At 38.6% G+C, this 25,827-nt stretch overlaps 2 protein-coding genes across 6 annotated transcripts; both read right to left on the reverse strand.

Moving 5' to 3' along the window:
* Positions 1–172: 172 nt before the first annotated feature.
* Positions 173–5,996, reverse strand: dram2b (DNA-damage regulated autophagy modulator 2b). Of its 4 annotated transcripts, none has more exons than XM_034139295.1 (9): positions 5,756–5,971; positions 4,980–4,989; positions 4,784–4,933; positions 4,184–4,251; positions 3,663–3,805; positions 3,130–3,307; positions 2,116–2,198; positions 1,798–1,890; positions 173–1,450 (listed from the first exon to the last, which is right to left on the reverse strand). In XM_034139295.1, exons 3-9 carry the CDS (start codon positions 4,912–4,914, stop codon positions 1,328–1,330), a joined length of 819 nt encoding a protein of 272 aa, XP_033995186.1. In that variant the 5' UTR covers positions 4,915–4,933; positions 4,980–4,989; positions 5,756–5,971; the 3' UTR covers positions 173–1,327. The 4 variants fall into 4 exon arrangements, with proteins under 4 accessions (XP_033995186.1, XP_033995188.1, XP_033995187.1 ...); XM_034139297.1 differs by having other exon boundaries at positions 4,784–4,941; XM_034139296.1 differs by having other exon boundaries at positions 4,784–4,945.
* A 2,327-nt stretch (positions 5,997–8,323) lies between these two features.
* cept1b (choline/ethanolamine phosphotransferase 1b) lies at positions 8,324–25,735 on the reverse strand. Of its 2 annotated transcripts, none has more exons than XM_034139077.1 (10): positions 25,546–25,735; positions 23,331–23,596; positions 19,807–19,981; positions 18,792–18,939; positions 18,561–18,702; positions 12,518–12,602; positions 12,149–12,280; positions 11,556–11,714; positions 11,303–11,428; positions 8,324–10,400 (listed from the first exon to the last, which is right to left on the reverse strand). In XM_034139077.1, the coding sequence occupies exons 2-10, from the start codon at positions 23,522–23,524 to the stop codon at positions 10,278–10,280; spliced, it is 1,284 nt and encodes a 427-aa protein (XP_033994968.1). In that variant the 5' UTR covers positions 23,525–23,596; positions 25,546–25,735; the 3' UTR covers positions 8,324–10,277. The 2 variants fall into 2 exon arrangements, with proteins under 2 accessions (XP_033994968.1, XP_033994967.1); XM_034139076.1 differs by having other exon boundaries at positions 23,331–23,625; positions 25,546–25,729.
* Between the last annotated feature and the right edge of the window lie 92 nt (positions 25,736–25,827).

The raw sequence follows: 25,827 nt of genomic DNA on the forward strand, positions 1-25,827 counted from the left end.
ACCAATGAGAAGACAGAAGAGTAAGAGAGTTTTCAGGCTCTCTCTTTGCCCGCTCACATCACCACGTCATGCTCAGAGCTTCAGATGGAAAATATGTTTCTTCTTAAAGACTGAATAATTATATTTGAATGATGATGATATCCCAGAGACAAATGTGACCATTGGGGCAAGAAACAAGAAACACATATTTATTTCTCTCAACATGAATAACGTAGCAACAGAACAATGCACAATAGCAACTCAATGTTAGCAGTAAGGAGATTGTGTCTGATTAAATATTGTAGATATGTCAATATATGATATAGACAGATGGTACTATGGAGTCTGGAGAAACTCCCTCGGAGGAAACACAGGGATACACACACACACATAAGGCAACAAAAAATTATTAATGCTATCTAGTTAACATTTAAGTAAACAATGAATGATGAAATATTCAGAAACAAATCACATATTGTATCCACACACACATTCATGCATTCGCACACACACAACTGAACTAACACTTAACCTCCGTGCCAAATGTCAGCCTCATAGTGCAAAAAGTTTCGTTAATGGAAACCATTGTTGGTCTCAGCTAAAAGCTAAATGTAAATATTTTCTGGAAAACAAAAAGAGTTGTTACCGTTTTAAAAACAGTATGAATATTAAAGCAGCAACAAAATATGAAAAAAAGTATTATTACATTGAAAATGAAAAGCTAATCAGTTATTTTAAAATGACATTATTCATGATGTTAAAACATAGAACCGGTTAGTAATTGATATACAAATGATTATCACATTTGATGGTGTTTATAATATATTTTTGAATTTGAGTTATAGTAAAAACTGTGAAAAATACACTGTATTATTTGCTAGCATATTTGGAAAACATCCTTAGAAATAGTTTTTAAAAATGCAACGGTCCTGTATGCACAGACTGTAAACTCCCATTACAGTTGAAACCATATGACCCTCAGTGGGCTTCATGGACTCATTAAGGTGGTGAGATGTTGCCTTTTTCAATTGAATAGCAAGTAATGATATAAAGTGAAGTGGACAAAGTCACTGAGAGGGACTGATGCAGTTTTAGGTCAAAGTGCAAAGCGTCACATTTGCATCTAAAGGGTCAGTTCACCTAACATACAAAATGAATGTATACATCTCTCCAGTCAGATAGTTTGGCTTGATTAGCCAGGTGTGTTGTGTTTAAATGCTTTGATCAAAACGATTTGACTGGATAGATACAACTATGCTGACCCAAAACAGCAGATTTGAGAAAGTCTTTATAAAAAACCAGGTAACCGAGTTAAAAAAAGGTTAGTGTAAAGCGGGAGGCTCTGCGGTCACGTCCCTCCGGCTAGCAGAGGAGACGTCTCCGAGGCGTCACGTTTGTGATGCGGAGACTGAGACCAGCTGTCGTACAGGTGGCTGCTCTGAAGGTCCGCCTCCGCACGCAGGGTGATTTTCTTCAAAAGAAAGAAATAAATAAAAAAGGAGAGAAAGTAAGTAAGAAAGAAAGAAAGAAAATAAGAGAAAGAAAGAAAGAAAGTAAGTAAGTAATGTCACAATGTTTTTTGGCTTGTGTAACCAATAACCAACCAAGGTAACCCCCCGCCCACCTTATCACCTGAATCTCCTCCTAGAGCACCATTACTACATAGTTTATGCATTTGGAACTATCATATCTCTATACTACAAATACACCATTTATTTTGTTGCTTCATCATTTGTCTGGTTGTTTCTAGTAAATATGACCTACGTATGATAGAAGATGATTAGACCTTAAGAGAGCCACTGTGGGGGGTCAAGGTACCTGAAAGTCTCTGATGTAGGTGAGGAAGAAGCTGATGAAGGAGAAGGCCAGAGACCACTCAGAGATGGTGCTGATGATGTGAGCCGTGTAACCCTGAAAATACACATCCAACCATCAATGTAATTCTGATAGGAGCCGTGTTACTGTCCAAAGTGCATATTTGTTTTAGACAAAGTTCTTGTTTAGCTTCTCCTGTTTAACACCCGGGAAGTGAAAAACACAATTGTATATGTCAAATAACGTTTCATTTTGTAGCAGCTCTAACAGATCCACACCGGACCCAAGATTTCATCCATCTTAAAAATATGCAGAACTGACCGTCTCTCCAGGAGTCCAGTGCAGTTTGTGAGCGACGTCGACCCCCGGCAGACTGCTGTACATGATGACCGACGATACGAACACTAAGGAGGACGATGTTAAGGAATACAACAGGACATGTTTTATATACAGGTGAAAGATATGTATTTGTCTATGTAAGTGTCAGGGAGTAGCCTCAACCACAAATTGAACTGCATTTCCCATAACGTCCTGGTTTTTATCCCCTAAAGTTATGTAATCGAATTTGAATGTAGCTTCAATATTAAAGAAACTGTAGTTTTGAGCTTCACGTGACCAGAACTGTACATTGTGTTGAGGAAATGAGAACGTTTCAAATATTAAAAAGAAATAAGTTTTGTTTTATATGATAATAATGAGCTAAACACCTTCACACAGTCGCTCGTGAGGATATTCACAACTATCCAGATAATGTCAATTGAAGTTATAGTGAGGTTTTTTTTACGTGTGATTAAATCTTATGTCGCCCAATTCCTACGTGTAAGGTAAAATCATTATATTTAGGCACAAAACAAGTATACGTCCCCGACTGCAGGATGACTTTTTTTTTATAATTTAAAATAAAATACTGCTAAGAACTACTACTATATTACTTTGTTTTTCATTGTTTTGCCAGGTACTGATGCATAGCTGAAAGAATGGCATGAAGATATTTTTGGCTTATTGTGGAAACTTTTAAGTTCAAGTTGTGGGACATAATTAAGACACTTTACGCACAACGACACCTGGGAGGCCATTTGCATGTTCACACAGATTTTGTAACCAGTGAGTCCGGACAAACTTTACACATAGAGAAATGCTCTTTCTATCTACTGTAGGCAGATTTAGGAGCAGCATAAGCAAAAAGAGAGAAACACAGGACAGGTAAGAGTTCACACCAGTTATAGCGAATATAATAGAATCAAAAATATATATGATATGAGTGAAGATATGAATAAATATGTATAGATGTGTAAGAATAACTGAGCTGTGTGTTTCCAGCTGTGTTCAGGATACTGGTGATGATGCTGCCGAGGGTCCAGAGGCCCACCCCCAGGCGGACCAGGTAGATGTTCTTGCTGTGGACGTGGGGCTGCATGTAGAGCGAGAGCAGCGTCTGCACCAGGATGTAGAGAGCCCCCACCCCGAAGGTCAGCACCGCCCCCACCAGGTGAATGGAGAACAGCGTGGTCTTCTGCTCACACACCGTTTGGGTTTTACAAGCAAGAAAGACAAAAAAACAAATGAATGAATTGAATTTCAAAAGATGTAATTATATGGTTTGTCCTGAAACTAATGACAATGGCTGACTGTAGGTCTGGAAATTACATTTGGAGATTTTAAGCTCAGATTCAGCTCAGTCAAGGCAGCGAAGCCACCTTTACTCATATTTGTTGACATATCCACAAAGTTTAAACCTGAGATCCTGTCCATCTAAAGGCTGTATGACATGTCTTAACCAAAGAAGGAACTGAGAAGTTTTCCAGTTTAGGAGAACTAGCCTTCACACACTTTACAGCAGGAACTGATCCCAGAGCAGCAGCACTCACCTGGAAGTTGGCGACCACGCACATCCCGAAGGAGCTGATGAGACCGAGCAGCAGCCCGAAGCGGTTCAGTCTGACCCGCTTCAGCTCCTCTTCACCCGTCAGAGCCTCCACCTGCTTGTAGCGCACGTACACCGTCGCCATTCCTAGACACATATAAAAACACACACACATTTTTTTTTTTTATTATTATTTTACGTCGACACAGTTTTGCTAAAATCTCTCAAATCCAACAAATAAAGAATAAAAGAATGAAGAATATTTAACTCCTGTACAATAGATTGATCATGAGATTGATAATGATATTAACCTATTATAACATTTAGATTGAGACACAATACATTTAAAACTTATATTAAAAACATTTTAAAGTAACTAAAATAATTTGACTATCAATTAACCTCACGATTCATTTAAATACATAATTCCTTGTTCTGGTGATCAATAAAGTCTCTAAACATTTTAAGAAATGTCTCAACACTGTGTTGACATTGGGTTATGTGACGTTAGTGTGTGTGTGTTACCTAAAAAGGCTGACACATCCAGCATGATGCCGAACACACACCTCTCTGGTGCCATCGTTCCCGTGTCGCTGCAACACAAACAATTTGATTTGATTTGGCAGTTTCTTTAAACAAAACAAATATAATAACAGCTTTGTAAAATAATAATAACAATACCAGCTGAATATAATAATTGAAAATAAAACAAGTCGTTGATTAGTTGTGTCCAAAAGATAATGATAATGACTGACTGTAGCTCTGCAAAATACACAAGGAAATTATTAAGCGAGTTAAGGAGTTTAGGAGAATTATCCTGCATGCTAATGACCTCATAAAAGGTTGCACTCTTGTTATTAGCATCTCTAAATCGAAAGAGGAGTGAGACAATATCTTGAGTATAGCGTATGTTTTTTTATACTTTATGGATTCTACAAAAACATATTTTGCTCAGATCGCTCTAAAAGTAGTTCCATGATGCTGGAAGTTACACTGACTGTGCAGACCCCCTGTTCTGAGTGCAACAAAGAGTGTGTGTGTGTGTGTGTGTGTGTGTGTGTGTGTGTGTGTGTGTGTGTGTGTGTGTGTGTGTGTGTGTGTGTGTGTGTGTGTGTGGACTCAGACCTGATGTAAGGCAACAGAGGATCCACATGTTTCAGCACCACGGCTGTGATGTAAGCGAAGACGAAGGATGCCGCCGTCCAGATGACCAGCGCTGCGGGCAGGAAGCACAGACCCTGCTGGAACCACCACATGGTGTGTGTGTGTGTGTGTGTGTGTGTGTGTGTGTGTGTGTGTGTGTGTGTGTGTGTGTGTGTGTTCACTCTGCCCTGTGTACAACATACAAATAGAGGTACACACATTCGTATACATCACAAACTGGCCATCAACGTCCTTGTCAATGCTAATATTGATATATTATTATTATTTATTTCAAGGGTTGAGGGAGTGTTGGATATAGGGTCTTTCAGAGTGTAAACACTATTTTAGCCTTTTTGTTTTTATTGAGAAGTGATCAATTTGCCTTTCTCTGTAGGGTTGGACAATAAAATCTTCTGAGGACTGAAGACAATAACTTGGATTAAAATGAGTAAAAATAAATCCTGTTTTCACTGAGGAAGTGAAACCGAAAACAAGACATATGTCATATGACAAGATGTCGGTGACATGAGCTGTTTACTAGCTGTCGTTGATAGGGAACCAGGACCGCAAACCAAACTCCATTAATAAATGCACGCTTTAAAAAAAAAAACATTTAACATGTTTCGCATTATACAATTAAGTATTCGAGAAAAGGTACACCAAACGATACATCAAACGGCCCACACTGAATATACATGAACTCTAATGTTTACAGAAAATACAGAAACATGAACCTAATAATATTGGTTAACAATTACGGATAAATATAATAACACAAATTAATGCTAACACCAAGCTAGCTAACGTTAGCTTCACCACATAGCATTTACCGAAGATATTAACGTTGTATTTCAACCTTTTAATCGTGTGTTTGGTGTTAGACACAGCTCTGTGGGCTGAGGAAACAACATCATGTGAACTAACCACACTGACAGGCTGTTTAATGACACTCACGTTATCCGAGTCCTCCAGAAACCTTCAACTAAAGTCCTTTAATCCTTTATGTCTAACCCCGACTATGAGGTTGAGATCTCCGGCAAATGTCCGCAATTCTCGGTTTAGTTACGGGGTCTTCTCTGAACAAAACTTCCATTAAAACATACATAAAGTTTAAAAGTTGTCTCTTCGTCCTGCTCTGCTATTGATTTGAGACCACGCATGCGCAAATTGACTCATGTGAGATTGCTGTCCCGAGTTTTGTCTGAAAGGCGGGCTGTGGCCTCATTTGACTCGGCAGCATGGGAGGGGATTGGGGAAGGTCATATGAAGGGTTCTAAATCATTATTTAATATACTATATTAGTCATTTCAGATACACAGAGAAGCTTCAAGAAAATTCAATTAAATAGACTTAAGTGGCATGACATAGCACAAGACAAGGAAAAACTAAGTTGATGAGAATGTAAGTAAATGAAAAAAGTGCATATGATATATTTATATAATTGTATTAATTAATTTCGTTATATATTATAAAATATTAAATGAAAAAAATAATATATATATAATTTCCTCGATTAATTTCACAATAGGTTTTAAGTAATTAAATGTTTAAGTAATTATTAAAATTACAAATTCAAAGATAACTAACTTTAACAAAAGACCAACGAAAGAAGATAATTGGCTGTTAGTCTGAGAATGTAATACTCTATTTTATTAGTAGATTTTCTATTTTTATCAATAAAGACATGATAAGATAAATGAAAAATATGTTAATGGTAGGGATAATACAAGACAGCTATTGTTGTAATAGGAGACTGACCACCAAGGTAAGTGTATTTTCCAAACTGTTGCCCTTTTCCTTCAAGTTTCATTTTGTTCGCACACAATAAAGAACATACCATCGTTTGTGGCTCAGAACTGAATGTTGTTTTCATTAGAAGGCAAAAAGGTGAGGCAACGAGGAAGTGAATGCTTCAGTTTGAACATTTCCAGTGAAACACACACCTTGTTCCGGTGAAAGTATGAGATTTATTTGCATTGGTAGATTAAGAGATTATCAGATGATCTTGTTTATTGTATTTCTGCACAGTTGTGGGGACATACCTGAGCTTGTTAGTCTGGCAAACACAACACACTCTTCTAGACAGCTGCGTGCAAAAGAATACAACAAAAAATGGTTTAACTATTAAATAGCCACAGACTCATACTATCTAAACAACTTTAAAAAGCCTCTGTTTGTCCTCACTGTATTTTGTATAGTTTCAGGAGGCTGTGATTACCGTAGGGGTCACATACGTTTTATACAGTGACATCTAGTTTCACTAATTGATTTCACAGTTAAACGGCTGCAATGGAGACAAACATCATATCATTTTCCATCTTAACTTTCCAGTCATACCTATTCATGCAATTTCAAGGCTGTTTAGGGACTTAATAAGCATTCAAACATGTTCAATTACATAATTTGTGTAGAGAGGACATATAATACTAATTTTGAGGTTCATATTTGTATGTTGTTCCCAGGGGTGCACATAACTGGTACGCAGGTACGCATGCGCGGCAACAATCTGAAATGCGTACAGTCACTTGTGTCACAAAGCGCATTTGCGTACCGACGTACTTGTGAAGCTTTTCCAGAAGGCGGTTAGATCACCGGACAACAGAGTCGGTCTCCGTGTGCACAGACAGGGCTGCTGTTAACGTCGGTCTGTACAGCAGCCCTGCGCTAAAACAGCTGATCACAACGTTCACACGCTCTGTGGTCACGAAGCTCGGTACTCCACCCCACCTCTTTATTTTTCTCATATTGCCTCTGCCTGTGCTGCAGCACCTCTTTTCACCCTCTGTCTGAAACCAGAGCCCAGTCTGCTCTGATTGGTTGGCTGGCCAGCTCTGTTATTATTGGTCAACTCAACTGTATGGAGATGTCCAGCCCTTAACCCTATAACGTACAATGTGATGTGAGTCCAGTGGCAGGCTGGAAAATCCTAAAAGCACAATAGGTCGCCTTTAACTATACGCAGAATCTGCATGCTTTATTCTTTAAGTGAAGCTTCTTTTTTTTTCTTATTATGGATAAAATGTGTTCTTCTCCCAAGCTTCGTGGAAACAATTGGGACTTAACTGCATTAATTTCAAAACATTTAAAGCCTCATCTTGGACCAACTTTATTCGTATCATTACTATTCATTTCTTTATAAATTATATATCTTTATAACAAAACAACTTTATGTTTAATGATATGCATCTGTATTGTATTAATCTTACAATATTCCTGATATTTTGCTAATATTCCATCTTAACATACTGCAAGGCATTTAAGAAGAAAATATGGTTGTGATTTGAAGTGACTCTTTAACAGGGTCGCAGAAGGGTTTCTCAACATTGTTCCTGAAGTCATAAAGGAAACGGGTTCAACTAAAATGTTGAGGCTTAATGCAGCATCTGCAGATAGAACTGTGGGACGAAATATAAGGTAAAACAGGCACATTATGCAAAACGCAATTAACTAATATACAATGGACACAGAAATATTGAAACATCACTACAGGCTCTCTTCAGAAGCAGCAACATTAAACAACAGTCCAAATAAAACAGGTTTTTATTTTAACGGTCAGGGACAAAAGTTTGATCTGTTTCTTTTCAGACACCACCTTCAAAACTGTGATGTCATCATGGGACTTTATCTCCGACACATGTCTGCTTCAGTGGGTTCAGTTTGTGGTTTCGGGGGAAACTAAATCTCAACCAGATTATGTTATTAATTAAAAAAAAAGTATACAGTCACAGATTTTAAGTTTTCAACCTCTAACATACAGTATATATAGTTTCTTATTGTATTTGTTTCAAATCACTTTAAACTGAATCTTTGACATTAACAAACATCAAAAAGTGAAATGGACATTTTTTTACAATATTTTACGACATTCAACGAATCAGTAGATAATTTGATAAATAGAATAATTGTCATTTAGGGTTTCAAGTTTTCAAAACAGTGTTTGCAGCATCCACTGGTAATACAGGAGTGTCATTTGCTCTTGTCAACGCGTTTTGTGAAAAGGCCAATAACCAGAAATGAATTGGTCCAAAGACACGTATATGTATAACCAATAAAACACATCAATGCGCCTCACTGTTGCACTGACATGTTCCTTCATGAACGCACACACAGTAGTTCATTTGGCCACAAACACTCAGTACCAGATGGGGATTAATCCGCCACTGAAAGTAGTCCCTAACAAATGGACCCTTTCCTCCCGTTTCAGTAACACTTGTTAAAAAGCTACAGTAACCAGCTGTTTTTGGATACAAGTCAGCATTTTTTTTTTTTAAGCATAAAACCTTTTTATTTTTTATATTTTTTTAAAGTATAAGATCCAATAAGTTTGAGGCTGAGTGATACAGACAGAGTAAGGAAGGCAGGAAATGTAAAGAGACGGATTAACACGTTGTTCAGTCTTTTCCTAGGATTTGTTGACAATTTGAAAAATATAAAAAGAAGGTGCGAGTGAAGGAAAAGCACTGACGGTGAGAAGAGGGGGCTGGTGGAGGAGAAACATGTATGACATTTCTTATTTTGTTCCCAACAACTACAATATTTTTGGAAATCTGAGCAATCATTTACATTTTTAACTTAAAATGCCTACCTGCAAACGTTAACATCTGGATGAACCTTGAGTTTGGATATTTTCGTAAAATATTCTGATTGTGGCTCTCCTTTTTTCTTTTGTACATGGAGTGTCTTTAATACATTTTAAGGCCCAAGTCTTATAAGAATATATATTAGCAAATAACACTACATGTGACAATAAATACACAACATCCATACCCAGACATGGAAAAAGCCCAAAAAGTTGCATGTGTCGGCTAACGGAGGGGTTTCAGTAGAACATATTAAATTAAAAAACATTGTTGGATAGTTTTTTTGCAATAACAATACTCTAAGATCGACATTAAGTTTCCTCCAAAACCACATTTTTGTTGATCAGTCGCAGTTTCTGTTAATGTGCAGGAGATAAAGTTGTATTAAAATAATAAACATGAGGGTATATACATGTGTCAAAGCAGGATTTTAACTTAAAAGAAAAGCAGACACTGTAACAGTATGTATTTACAATAGCAAAAAGGTAAAGTTATGCAAATATTACAAAAATGATAATCATGAAAAGCAAAGAGTTTGATTCATGTCCTATACATTTTTTCTTTGCACACGTACAGTTAAAACACATGAAGTTTCTCTCCTGGAACACACCGAGTAGCACCTGTACTCTCCTGAAGTATCTGCTCACCAGTTTGTCAGAAGGAGAATTGTTATTACTGCGGCAGAAGATGAAACAAATTCAAAATCTGCACGTGTGAAAAAGAAACAAAGACAGTAATACTCCAGTATCTTAATATATATTATTTGTCCACACATTCAGTTGGCAGAAGCACATACTTTTACACCACGCCATCCCCTGCATCGCTACGTGGAAAACAGAGGAAGAAAAGAAGAGCGCGACTAACGGGAAGGAAGAGTCAGTGATGGCGGCGTGTCCTCAGTGAGGAGCGGAGCTGAGCACTGAACAAGGCGCGATTTTAAAAACGAAAATGTGAAGATGGCAGGCAATCTGGTTGCAAACACTGACACAGTAACGCACCAAGTCAAAGAAGGAAATGATCTGCAGAGAGAGGGAAACAGAATCACACTGAGGAAACATGCCTGACAGGAGGGTCTCAGTTACCTCATCGCTACCTAAAAAGCTCATCATCGTTCTATTTGACCTACTTTCTCATAGTTTGAACTATGATCACAATTTAGAATTTCAGACTTTTGTCTGATCATTTTTACTCAGTATCTTACTTTTGACTTTATCATAAATAAAATCATACATTTCAGTTATTATATAATGTTTTCTTATCTCGTGGTTTTATTTATAAAAACATACATTCAAACCTCATGGTTTTGAGTCTTAAAATCATTATTTGAACTAAATATTTCATAATTTTGACTTTGCATATCAGTATACATTTTTACTAAGTATCTTAATTTCGATTTGATCATAAATATGTTTCAAATGATAAAAATCATACTTTTGACTTAATATGTGATCATTTTCTCTTACTATCCCATGGTTTGAATTCATAAAATCATTTGAACTCAGTATCTCAACATTTGATTATTATAAATATGTATGTGTCAAATCAAAATCATACTTTTTGATTTATATTTTAAAATGTTTGACTTATCTCATGTCAAATGATATTTAACATCGTTAAAGTCCAAATTTGGACTGCATTTCAGTTTTATAATATCTCATTGTTAATGTATACAATCATACTTTTAACTGACCCTAATATCTCCTAATTGTGACTTACCATGTTCAAATTTAATAATTGTAACTTACTTTCTCACAATTTTGACATAAGAGTGTTTTCATCTCTTATTCCTGACATGTATTATTTTCTTTCTTACGTACAGAAAATAATGACTCATTGTTATTTACATTACTGATTACTCAGGACGTAACCTGACTACATATACACATATGTTACTGCTGAGTAGATTTAAACAAATACTTACCAATGCAATCCACAGCACCAGGTACTCGTCGATAAAACTATTGAAATACTGATCCAGGAACAGTAGTCCTGGTCCCAGGAAGGCTAAATCGTGGAGATGCATCTCACTTTTTGTCATATGTGCTACCTGCAGACAGAAATAAAAACACAGTCAGCATCACAACACAACAGGTTCATTCTGGCACTAAAATCTCTGCAAAGCATTCAAATCTTTTCATTTGGCCGCGCTCCTAATAAAAGTAGAGTTGACTTACAACTAATTTATTGGTGATTTTGGCCGAGACGCAGCCAAACGCCAGGATATAAAGACACGGGTGTTTCTCAAAGAGCTGGACAGCAGACTTCTTGTATATCATCATCGCCAAAATAATAACTGAACCAATATGTAAGACTGGAGAGAGGACGCTGGTTCCCTGAGGTCAGACACACAAAAACAAAGATCATTTTAATAAGATAATAAACATCTGCAACATGAACTGATGCTTATTTAATAAAAATCTGTCTATTCTAATCAGAAACTTTTAACTACTGGTATTTGTACCATTATGTAGCAATGACTGCAACATAGAAGCACACAGTATTTCTCAATATCAAAACAATACTGCATGGTGGGGCATACAGACACACATAGAAAGCTTATCAGATATAGCATTAAATAATACTTGAGTTTGGGTCACAACAGATCTAATGTTAATTCACGTAATCATGCGGATGAGAAGATCTAACAATCTTATGACAGACAAACACAGATAGTGTCTGTTCTCTTTTTGTCAGAGCATATCATGTATTTGTTGTTATTTGGATGTTAAAAGAATAAATAAATATAATAAAAACTAAAATGACTTACTGCTATCGTGGATCCGTTTTTGCCCACACCTCCTGTAAAAATAACTCTGAAGTAATTGGTGCAGGAGAAGATGGCTCCTAAAAAAGTGCAGATGGCGGGAACCATTTTCATCTGGATATTTAGGATCGGAATCTAGAAATCAAAACACAGAAATGAAGTAACAATAACACATATTGGACATTTACGTCCAAAAATGTGTTGATCAATCTTTAATCAAAGTAGTATTAGAGAATGGTAAATTAGTTATTTTCTGATAAAAATGACAGTACACAATAATGTAAAAGCAAGAAGAAATGAACATGTTTACATTATTACAACATCATCAGTCTCATTAATCTCAATCTGTAGGAATTAAAACCCATAAATTACCAGTGACTGCCAGAAAGCAGATCCTCCCACGGCGGCCAGCAAATACATGATTATTATGAAGAGTTGCACCTCAGTCACATCAATGCTGAGAGGAAGGAGGAAGCAGAGAGGACAGTGAGGATTAGTGAGGACCAGCAGCAGCACGCAGCCCTCCTGCTGCCTCTCCCACAACACGCTGCTGAACCTGGAGCTGGGGGAGCACTGTGGGGTGCTTCTGCACAGCACGGTTATTTTGAAGGATTTTTAACAGAAAAGTAGCTTCATTAAAATGCAATCAGCAATCCACCTACTTCCAGTCTTTATGCTAAGCTAATAGGGCTGTGCATCTTCACTGGTCTCACGATTCGATTACGATGATCCTGTAAACGATTCGATTCGATATCCCGATGCATCACGATGCATAACAATGCGTTGCATCCTCAATTTTCTATATTACTGCACATGGCTTCTTTTTCATCAATGAACACATGCAAGATAAATATGAACTCTCTTTTTATTATTTAGAAAGTGCGTCAGAAATCCATAACATAAATGTCTTGACATTCAATTATAAACCAAAGTAAACCAATTGTATAGGTCTAGCCTCCCTATATCTGTGTGTGAAGTTGTTCCATCCTCAAAAACTAAAAACTAATGCTTCTGCAGTCTAGCTGCAGCTTCTAGCAACGGTCTCTGCTAAAAAAAGACACTGAATGTCCTGAATGTGGCATCACAAACATGACTTGAGTCTGAACACAGCAGACAACAGGAGTATTTACAACAGGATATAAAAATAAAAATACTGCATGTGGGTGCACAGTTACATTCTCTGTCTTACTGTTACATAAATCCCATGAATGTATGAGATTAAGTTAGCTTCATCATATCTCAATCAGTGATTAAGTGAATAATAAAGTTTCATCAGCCTGTCACTCATTATTTTCGGGGGGGGGGCGGGGTTTGGAGCAGCAGAGAGGAGACGGTGATCGCGGAAACTTTCCTTCTGCCTTCACAAACTTTACACACGTATTTATCAACTGAAAATAGCAAGAGGACATTCATACTCTGCAATCCAAGACTTGATTAAATCCACCAAAAACCTGACATGACGACAACAAGTGTTTTTCAAAAACATAAATCGATGTGTGTCTCTGAGCCGCAGCGACACGGACTGATTCAGAGCGGGTCATTCTGCTGTTGGTTCTGGACTGGCACTTGGGTTGGTGGAGAAAGCAGACTGCTCCGTGTTTGGAGTCGCTGTGCCGCTGTCACTTCTGTTCCCCGATCTCTGCGTCACCGACCGATTTGATATTCGTGTGACAGAAAAAGAAAAAAACGTTATTGTCCAGCCGCGGCCGGAAGATCAGGAAGCAACGTTACTATGCTATAATCGATTACGTTCTGTCCCTGCATCGATGCAGAATCGCCCACGTCCGCATCACTAGGCCTGTCACGATAATTAATTTTGTTGGACGATACATTTTCCTGGAAATTATTGCGATAAACGATAATATTGTCGGCACCGTTGTAAGACCATTTTAGACCACTGACATAATGATAATATATAATAATAATTCAAGTACATCCTTTCAAACATAACTTTTTATTGAACATTCAACATTGCAAATGAAATGTGAAATAATATTAAAATATATAAATGATATATAATAAATAAAACAAATTAATTAAATTATAATAAATTAATTAAATCACACACAACCAAAACAACAAATTAAATAGACTCAGGCTGGAAAACAGAGCTCTCTCTATCTATCTATCTATCTATCTATCTACCTATCTATCTATCTATATATATAAATATGAGCACACATTGTCTCACAAGCAAAAAACCCTCCTTAAAACAACAGTCAAGTGTACAGTCCACTGTCCATACAAAGACCCAGATGCCTCAACAAGCCATATTCAAATCTGTTTTTCAAAGTTTTCGAGCAAGGAACACCAACATGTTTGCATTGTCGGGCAAATGCATCTTTGATTGTAAACTGTCGGGAAGGTGGGGGCTCTCCATCTCCAGCTGCCGTGTTTGCTACCAGCTGGGAAAACGGAATGGGGTGGTTATGTTTTAGGTGTAGTTTAAAATGCGTGGTATTGCCTGCTTTTGCCGCTACCTTTTTTAAACAAATGCGACACACCGCTGCGACACACCGCCCGGCTCATTCAAGTCCGTAGGTTCGCCTCGTTGATTTGGCTTGAATCCAAAATACTGCCACACCGGAGAATCGAGATGTGTAGTTAGGTTTTGTAACCAATTCCATTTCACTTTAAATTCCCCGTGAGTAAGTCACACGTTGTCTCCCGCTTGTCGCTACATTATTAATTTGGCTGCAGCGCTGCTGCACGTGCACGCGGAGTGTCAGTGTCCTGACCTGGCTGTGTGTCAGCCCCGCCCCTCACAGCGCGCGTGGCCGGTAGCCACAGCGCTCCTGGCTAAAATGCTGGTCACATTCTTATGTAAACGGCTATTTATCGAGCTCAGAAAAGTTATCCAGTCCATTTTTATTTATCGTACGATAAGTCAATTTATCGATTATCGCGACAGGCCTACGCATCACGATGCATCGTAGAAACGATTAATTTCAACACCCCTATAAGCTAAGTTAACCACGTCCTGACTGCAGCTCAGTACTTAAAAAGAGGCCATATTATGATTGATGGGGTTCTCCCTCTCCTCTAGTGTGTTCTATAGGTTTTTGAGGATGTAAATGGTCTGCAACGGCTAGAATCCCTGTGTTCCCTCCAGAGGGAGTTTCTCTCCCACACACTCCCCCCCCCCCTGCGTGAAACGCCTCCATTGGACTCCTTTGTTTCCTTCCGTTACAGTGTGACATCACTATGCAACTCATGCTTCTATTGGCTAGCACTTCAACAACTTGTACGTGATAGGCTAAGGGGCGGGACATCTCTAAGCGGTTGACCAATCACAAGAGCCAGCCAGCTAACTAATCAGAACAGACTGGGCTCTGGTTTCAGACAGAGGGTGAAAAGAGGTGCTGCAGCACAGGCAGTAAGAGAAAAATAAAGACCTTTTTGAACATTAAAGCATGGAGAGACACTAAATACAAATATAAACCTGAAAATGAGTTTAATAGGGCCTCTCAAATCTGAGCACGTCACTCTTAGACAGAAAGACAAGACTGTCTAGATACACGAGTTCAATAGAGCTGAAACATTTTCCTCATCATTCACAGCCTGTAGTAACTTGCCCAGCACACAATCACTTCTCTCCATTACCTTTTCAGAGACTGGGGCAAAGGACAGAAATGTTACTAGAAAGGCACAAATTATACCGCAGCTCTTCTGCTCTCACTGTAAAATATCATATTTAATTTCACTTTTCAGAGCAGTTATATAATTGTTTTCAGTAGTTAGAAAATTAAGTTTAGGAATATGTAGATTATTCAGAATTTGTTCTCATCATTCCAACTAAAGGAAGGAAAATGTAAATATTGGAACTCCACAGTTGTGCTCCACAGGCTGCTGTCAGTCTGTACTCAATCACATGGACATTTGTCTAACCTGGTAATGCAAAGTCAAATCTAATTTCCTAATTAGCAAATTGAGAATTAGCAAACATATTAGGATTTTTTAGATCAGCCGACGTTACAGTAGAGCCATGTTTTACTGGCTGCAGCTTTAAGCAGAACCGACATGCGAGTGGAGGTCAGAGGTCGCTGTGGAAGGAGACGCAGTGAGCAGCGGGAGGTTACCGTGGTGTTCCACAGACAGGGACCCACAGCTGCTGTGAACATCTGTAATCCTGATGCACACATCTGCACCTCTGTTGTGTCAAATCTACACACAGAATACATCCATTTTCGCATGCGTTTGTTTGCTTTAAAGAAATGTTATTGCTTTTTGCAAAGTTTTTGTGATTCCTTCGAAAAGTGATATATTAAATAAATGCATGTAATATTATTGTTTTATAAATATAAAGTATTAATAATGTGGAGTTTTTAGAACTTCCTTACTCAGTATTTTAGTTTAACTTCAATGTCAGCGCGCTTCTTGTCTGTTTTGTTAATCTAACCGGCTTCTCAGATTTTGGCACCATATTTGTTTGACTTTAGAGAGTAAATACAGGAATAGGGATGGGTATCGTTAAGGTTTTAACGGTACTACTACTTTTATCGATACCGCTTATCGGTCCGGTCTTTTAACTGTACTCTTATCGGTTCTTTTGGAGAAAGAAATAAGGTAAACTAACTAAACAAATTGTGAACAAAACTAACATTGCTTTTTATTTAAATTAAATACATAATATTTCACATCAAAAGAAACAACAATGTTTTAACAAATCGTACTAAATAATCTGATGACAGAACTGTGAACAGAATAGCTGAAACTTTAACAAAATAAATAACTCCGTTACCTCTAATCATTAACCCATGTTTGTTTAATTGAGTTTACTCCGTGTGTTGCTGCTAGCATACATAACACCTGACGTGGAAACGTTACTCGTGGATGGGGCTACAGAGCTACTAGAAAGACAGTCGAAAACGGTGCATTTCTCCGTCTGAACGTGGTGCACTTTTGCTAAATGTTTAGACAAATTGCTCGTGTTACCGCCCTTACATGCTAAACTCTTATTGCACTTTAGGTAACGAGCATTGTCCACATCGAGACGGGTAAAGTTTAACTACACCTCGGAGCGCGTTCTCTCCGCCATCTCCTCCGTGTGTGTGTGTGTGTGTGTGTGTGTGTGTGTGTGTGTGTGTGTGTGTGTGTGTGTTGCTGCATGTAGCAGCTGCGTGTGTGTAAACTGCCCCGCCCCCTCGCAAGCAGGCGGGGGAGAGAGATTGAAAATACTAAGACGACGCATTTTGCACGCTTTTTGCGTATTAGAAACGGAGTTGGCGACACTAAAACTGCAATATAATGCTTGTGTAGCAATAATACATATGACATATTTTTTACATGTCTCCAGTACCGATAAAACGACCGATAACGTCGGAGCTTAACGGTACCACGGTCTTTAATAATTCAGCCCCGGGGCCTGTTTAATACCGGGGCTCGGTACCCATCCCTACACATGAATGTACTGTTCTTGTAATACTGATTTAGATAAAAGGATGATAAATGTTTTGTACATTTCTTCCAAAAATGTGCAGCCCTTTCATTTTTCATTTCATTTTATATATTGTACATATTGTTGGGGAATAATTCTCATAGATATCCACCTTTTGCCCTTTGACGTTTATGACCAACCCTGACGTCTGTTATCTCCCTTAAGGAAGGGGCTGCTTCAGCCATATGTTGTTGTTACCAGTTTATGACCGGGCAACTCTCGGTCACAAATGGTTTATTGTTGTGGGTACACTGGAACACTTCCTTCTTGGGGTTTGTGGACTCCAAGGTGTGAAATCTTCGAGGCCATAAGCGTCAGACGCAAATAATTCAGTGTCCCCAGCTGTTTAGTCTATCTCCCCAAGAATGTTGATTACTCTCTCCAAACTAGTTAAAAGGTCCATCGAGAGAGAGGCTCTTCAGAATTGACGTGGCAACTCTACCGTGAAGTCAGACCTCTGACTCTGGACTTGTTTTGTGAATTCTCCGGCCGAAGCTCCTAAATAAACCATCAGTGTTTGACATCAAAGCTCCAGCTCTCCCCGTGTCTCCTTCCTGAGTCGGTGACTCCTCCTGCATTGCTACACAGAAGTTTCCCCCACACATATATGTTTTAATGTCTAATAATAGAATATATATATTGGAGTTTGCTTATTTTTTCAATTCTCTCTTACTGTGTGTATTTTTAACCAATAAACCAAGAGAAAGATTTGTTGTTGTATAATTGTATTGTTTTCTTGTTTTTTTGTTTGTGGGTATTTAAATATATAATATAATGCCTTAGTGTTTCTGTTATTAATTTGAATTGTAAAATTAATAATACAATTTAAGACAAAATTAATAATAGTGCATGTTGTATGTTTTTGTTGAATGCAAGAAAAAAACATGTTTTCAATCATTTAAAATCAGGTATTCGGGTAAAATGAAAACATTATAACTTAAACCATCAAACCAACAAATAACAAGCCGCTTGACTTACATGCCGAAGCGCAGCGTTCCCGACACGTATGTTTGCCAGTGAGCGCAGTAGAACATGAACATCCCGGCGAAACAGCAGAAGAACATCCAGTCCGGGTTGGTGCCCATCTGCACGGCTATACTGGTTCCCAACACCACAAACACTGCACACACACATGAACACAGTCAGCTTTAGAGAACAAGTCTCAGAATAAAGACAAAGTGGACCAGAGTCCAGCCGGAGAGAACTGACCGGTGGAGAGGGAGTCACAGCCGTGGTCGAACAGCTCGCCCAGCGGAGAGCTGCTGTTGGTGCGTCTCGCCTGCTTCCCATCAATGGCGTCCAACGACTGGTAGATGAACAGACCCACCGCACACAGCAGGTACGCCCAGAGAGGAGCCTGAAACACACACACACACACACACACACACATTCATATCAAACTCAAAGCACATAACAGGTAAAAGAGATCTCAGATCAGGTGACCCAGACGGTATAATAACAATTCATTAACAGTGTAGTGTTGTCACAATACCAAAATAATGACTTGATACTATACCTGCCTTAAGATATTGATACTCAACTATTGAATTAAGTTATTAATTAAGTAAAACCTCCCTGTTTCTGATGTGCTTTGGGGCTCTGCAATATGGAGAAACTAAAATATCACGATATTTCTGATCAAATACCTCAATGATGATATTAGGACAATAATGTACATTATTTACACATGGAGAAATTCTGATAAATAATCATGAGTAAAGTGGATTTAATGATTAAGTGGGTAAAGGTGAATAGTATAACAGCTAGGACAGTCCAGTAAGTTCAGAAAGCACATTCACATATAATGGAATGCAGCCTCAAAACCAGGAAAAGACTACTCTGACAGTATAAGAAACTCAAAACAATATGTAGTCTCGTATTACAACATAATAGCAATAGTTTTTCTTCATCTGCATTAATTTGCTCTTAATGACAATTTATATTCCATCAACTCTGCAGCTCCTTCAGTGTCTTTTAAACAACACAAAAACATGTTTTTATTCATGGATTTATTCTAATGTATTCTCCTTTGCTGTAAAAACTCACAAAAACCTACTGCAGATGTTTTACATTAAAACCCTTCCTGCAGCTACCTTTCATGGTGATTTGCATAATATTTTGTTTTTTATTCACAGTATCATTACAGATACAAATCCAATATGGAGAAGCAACTGGAGTGAATTAGTAATTTTAACATTTCAAATGTTTTAAGATGAACCCTGACCTGTTCAGTGGCCGTGGGGCAGTAGTAGATGAGCACCAGGGTGGTGAAGACGTTGGTGGCCAGGCCGATGATGGTGATGAGGTTGGGGGCGATCCAGGCGGGGACTCGTCCCACCAACCACTCCCAGTAACGCTGCATCAGCGGCTCCAGCAGGGAGCGCCCCGCACTGCTGTACCTGTGGGGGGGGGGAACAGCCAGGAGAGGATTTACACCGGAGATTTATCAGAAATAATGATGGTGACACAATATAGGAGTCGTGATGAGAGCAGTGGAATACAAATAAAACTAACTTGTATTAGGGATGGAAGATAACTTGTTTTAATACTGAAATGCTATAGGAAAGATTGCAATTTTCAAAGCTGCAATTGTTATATAGTTTATTATAATAAACAACTGTACAACTGTTCTTAATATATACAGCTCTGGAAAAAAACAATCCAAATGTTTCTTAAATCTCAATCTCTACATGTATGGTAGCATTGGCAGCCATTCCATTCCAGTGTCTGTTGACAGAAATGTTTTCAGTAGTTTATAGAATAAAACAAACTCAAACGCATACCTATAAATAGTAAAACCAGAGAAACTGATCATTCTGCAGTGGTCTCTTAATGTTTTCCAGAGCTGTATGATGCCAATTTTGAATGTGTAATTGTAATCAAATACTGGTATGCCTACCCTATGTAATCAGATACGTTTCTGATATTAACAGAAACATAAAAAAAAAATGTTGAGAATGATCAATCTCAAACAGTAACTAAGTTTTAAATGATTTGACTAAATGTATCCTACTTGTTAATGTATGTGAAACTGGAATTTTATTTAATTATTTTGCAACCATGGTATGCTTTTAAGTTCTATTACCATGTCGTTTCATTTTTTAGCAATCTCTGGAACAAGTATTTCCCTTAGGAATAAATAATGATCTATCTTATAGTGTAAGGCAGGGGTCGGCAACCCTAGGCACGCGGTACCGTAACCAGTGGCACACTAGGAATAAGTGGAATAAGTGTGCAAAATATTTAAATTGTATTTTCGGATCCAGAACGAGACCGCCGCCAGAGCGCGTCTCCCTGTTACCTGCAGAAGGAAGCCATGCAGCCCAGAAGGAAACAAAAAATTAAAGAAATCTAGACCGCAACAGAATTAACCAAGCGACTGCCTATTTTTCCTGACCAAGGACAGGTTCCTTGAACACAACACGAGCGTAACGTGTCATCACGTGGTGTAGTGCTGACGGAGAGCCCGGCCCCCAGAACGCCGCTCCAGCACTTCCAAAATTGTAGTACACAGAGCTGTACACATGCCACAGGTCTTTAGTTGTAAGCCCAGTGGCGATCTGCTCATCTGTCATCAGTGGCGGACTGGCCATCGGGCCACTAGGTCCACCGTTTCCCCCCCCCCCCCGTTGACAGTTCACGTGGGCTCGGCTGGATGAGATTCCCGGGCTGATTTTTAGTCCCAGTCCGCCCCTGTCTGTCATACTGATCATACAATAACGCCATCGTTATGCTACATTACAGTAGGCCTACAACTACTTCTGGGTCTCTGTGTGTCATTCAAGCTCGGCTCTGTGTGTGTGGCACGAGCGTATTTTGTGTGAGAGAGAGAGAGAGAGACAGGGTTCCTGCAGGTTTCGCCAACTCAAATTTAAGACTTTTTAAGACCACTTTGAATAGAATTTAAGACCTATTTCACGGCAAGAAATTATGAAGGAAAATTGCTATGAAAGAAGAAATACGTCCCATAATTACTTACAAAGCAAATGTATTCATGTTCAACATAAGAACAATGACTGAACATAACAGCATAACAGTACAGAACTGTGTTAGCCAAAAAGTGTGTATGTGTGTGTGTCTGTGTGTGTGTTCGGGCTGTGCAATTAATCGTATTTTAATCGCAATTACGATTTTGGCCTGCCACAATTACAAAAACAACATAATTAAAAAAAACTATTATTTAGCTTTGCTAGGTTGTGACAGTGCACTACAACATATTTGATCTAATTAATTTTAGTCTAATTATTTTTTATTTATCATATTTATATGTTTAGTAGCTTGTGGAAGTGCGCTCCAAAATATTTGTTGATCTTGTTTATTGGTATTTATTATTTTGATATTATTTATTTAAATATATCATTTATTTAATACATTTTTGTATTGGTTTTTCAGTTGAATTATATGTTCAGGGTAATCAACAGTTAAAAAGATACTGTTCAAATTATTATATGTTTTAAAGTTCAATAAATGGATGTTTTCAAAGTCAATGAATAATCGTATTTAATAATCGTGATATCAATTATTGACCAAAATAATCGTGATTATGATTTATGCCATAATTGAGCAGCCCTAGTGTGTGTGTGTGTGTGTGTGTGTGTGTGTGTGTGTGTGTGTGTGTGTGTGTGTGTGTGTGTGGTGTGTGTGTGTGTGTGTGTGTGTGTGTGTGTGTGTGTGTGTGTGTGTGTGTGTGTGTGTGTGTGTGTGTGTGTGTGTGTGTGTGTGTGACACATGAGTTTCTGACTGCCGCTAGCTGAAGCTTGGTTGCTAGGTTACTAGCTGGGTGTTCTCCGATAAGGGGCCGGGGGAAACAAAGTTAGTGATTACTGGTTCCATGTTGATTTATTTCAATACAAATTGTTGGGGGAACTGAAAGGCTATTACCGTACTGGTTACTTTGCAGCCCGGATATTTCCCCCAAAACACATTTTAGACGCGATCGCCACACAGAAGTACCATTCAAATCCCATCATTTTTAAGACCTTCTAAATCATATTGAAGACCTTTCTTATTTTTTTGGTCATATTTAAGACCTTTTTAAGGCCTTAAATTCAGATTATCAAATTTAAGACTTTTTAAGACTTTTTAAGACCCCGCGGGAACCCTGGAGAGTGCGGTACCGGGGATTATTGCATCTGGTTAGCTAGCTATGCTAACGGATATAAAGAGCTTTTTCTACAACCAGGTGGAAGAGAGCTCTCCTGTCAGACTGAGAGGCTGATAACCTCAGCTGAGTGAGGTAAAGGCACACCTTTATATGATCATTATAGTTATACAAAAACAAGAGAATAAATGAAAAACAGGTATAAAATACTATATGACAGTAAAAAAAAGTTGTTATTAAGAGTGATTTGTAAAATATCCATAAATAAAAAGGAAATCTGTTTACAGTTCTGTTTCATATGGGTGTTGGGAGATGTATCCATAGATCTCTTAATGTTGCTCTCAAAGTGCACCAGATTGATGCTTTTAACTTCAATATAAAAAAAATCTTCCCGGGGGAGCATGCCCCCGGACCCCATTAGAGGAGGTGAGGACCTAAATACATTTGCACACATCTTGTGTCCATATATTTCTGTTTGGGTGGTCATGCCACAACCGTGCACGTGCATGCATGCGCGAGTCATAGTGATCTTAATGTGGATTTGGCACACTGATCACATTTATTTATTTTAAATGGCACTTCATATCAAACAGGTTGCTGACCCCTGATGTAAGGTTTTCCCTGAGCGTCTCAGTCAGCTGACTCACCTGTGCTCCTCCAGTCTCTTGAGCTGGTGTCGGGACAGGGGGGGTGAGGGCAGCTCGATCAGCCTGCGCAGCACTCCGGGGGCCAGCCAGCAGGCCGCCTCCATGCCCAGGCCCGGCCCAGGGTCCTTGTCCCGGCCAAGGCCTCGGCGAGAACGCAGGCCCCCCCCTTGCTGCTGCTGCCCCGTGGCGCTCATGGAGCCCTGCTGCCTGCTGCTCTGGTCCCCGATGGCTCTGGCTCCGCCTCTGCCACTGTCCTGCCGGAGGGGCTAAAGATCCACAGTGGGGCTGGATGAGGCTGCACAATACGTACAAACAAGAGACCACTGTCACGATACTGTCCCGTGAAAATATATTTGATGAGCGCTTCATCATTGTTTAATCTGATGATTATTTGTTATACTTTTTGTCAGGTCTAAACCAATACCTGAATTTTAATATGTGCAGATACAGATACTTAGTATTTGGCTAGCATGAACTCCTGGGGTTCTTTCACGTGATGCTTTTGCAGATGCTAAATTAAATTAGCATTATTGTAAGAAGCCGCTCAGGATGTTGACTTTACACACATTACAAGCTGCTCTCTTGCTTTTCTGTATTTCAAGAATAAAATATTTCCAAACTATGGACACATTGAGTAAGCAATGTCTCATGTTACGTTTTGGCGGTTTACGGCCCAGCACAAACTGTACCTCAATCTCAAATAATTCTGGGAGACAAAAATATATAAGTACTTCTTGACATCTTTAAAGAGCTTTAAGTAATACATATTATTTATTTGTGATACAATATTTTAGGAAGGCTTATAATTGCACCATTAAATACTGTATAGAGCTAAACACACGACAATAGGCCAGCTGGATCAATATATGGAATGTCAGTTTGATATCAGATTAGTTCATTACGTCAGGATCGGCACCCATTATTAAAATTCGATCAGATCAGTCCCAAGACAAGTCTGATAATAGGTGAAAAAAGAATTGAAGAATGTCCATCACAGTTTCTCAGAGTGAAAGGTAATTGTATAAATATCTTATCAATATCTTTCAGGTCCGGGTTATTGCCACTGGTTTATATATTATAATAACTAGTGAAACATAAGTCTAATATCAGGCGAGAGAGATTAGTCACCGGGGGTGGATAAAGTACTTGACTATTTCAAATGACTAATGCCAGTGTAAAAATAAAAGTAAAACATTGAAAAAAGTAAATTATACAAAAGTAAAAGTTAAGCCTAGTGGCTCATTTCAGAAACATTTACATTATATTATTAAACAAAAGGTTAATTATTAAGGTATTCATGCCAAAGACTGTATATAAAGAGGACATATATATGTATCCAGATCAATAATGTCTAATGATACATCATTATTTAGTGGTGAACATGTTTTGCAATAATAATTTAAATCACTCAAGTAACTTAAGTTATCAAATTAAATAAAAAAGTAGTAGGATATAAAGAAAATATTTGCCTCTGAAATCAAGTGGAGTGGAGGATCAAGCAGTACAAAATGTAAATACTCAAGTAAAGTACAGGTCCCTCTAAATTGAACTTAAGTACAGTAGTTGAGTAAATATACTTAGTTACTCTCCACCACCAAAATGATCAGAAACTGCCCTGAACACACACGTGTTATTGTTAGCACCAGGGCTTACATCAGAGTGTACTACAGTACTAACCACATGACTGCACTAAGTACCTGACATGAATATCAACTATGAATACATGAATACCACATTTGACCCCATTATCTGCAGACATTGACAGGGTTTATTCAGATAACTGTTGCCAACTGTAACAACCAAAGACAGTGTGTGATCTACTTGATGGACCGTGTCTGTGGTACTAAACCATTTCTTGTGACTGTCAGCAACACATGAGCTACTGACGTTAGCAAAACAACCTGCTACCAGCGGTTTGCTAATGCTAGCATGCTAGCTGCTTCCTCCAGTATTGCTACTGTTGAAAATTAGCATTACTGTAGCTGGTAGCTACGGAAGACAATGTTGTCACTTTAATATTTTTAAATAATTTGCTTCATGTTGGCTTATTATCACTCATTCACACCACCATTAATGAAAATATCATCGCCTTTTAAAAATATTGATGAATTTAGAGTGTACTCTTGACACCTGCGGTGATGAGTGCAGCTAGTTGAAGTTAGCTTGACGAGCTAACCCCAGAGACAGCTAACTGACGGATGTAACACCGACTGACCTGGCCGATTAAAGGACGAGAGCAGCGGACAGTCCGAGGGGCGAGGTGGGCGCTTCAAGCCAGCAGACAGGACCCCTCTGTGGGTGGTTAGTTTATACGTTTCTCTCTATCAGACGTAGAGCACCGGAGGGACGATTTGCAGCTGGAGGTGGATCACCAGTACCGGTGTCACAGTGGTTGTCACAGCTAGCCTAGTTCACGTCAGTTCACGTTAGCCATCAAGGAAATCTCGCGTTGTTCTAATCATCATTTGCCCTGAGTTTGGTCTCCCAGGCTATTCAA

Source organism: Trematomus bernacchii, unplaced genomic scaffold (genome assembly GCF_902827165.1).
Source record: "Trematomus bernacchii unplaced genomic scaffold, fTreBer1.1, whole genome shotgun sequence".
Lineage (NCBI taxonomy): Eukaryota > Metazoa > Chordata > Actinopteri > Perciformes > Nototheniidae > Trematomus > Trematomus bernacchii.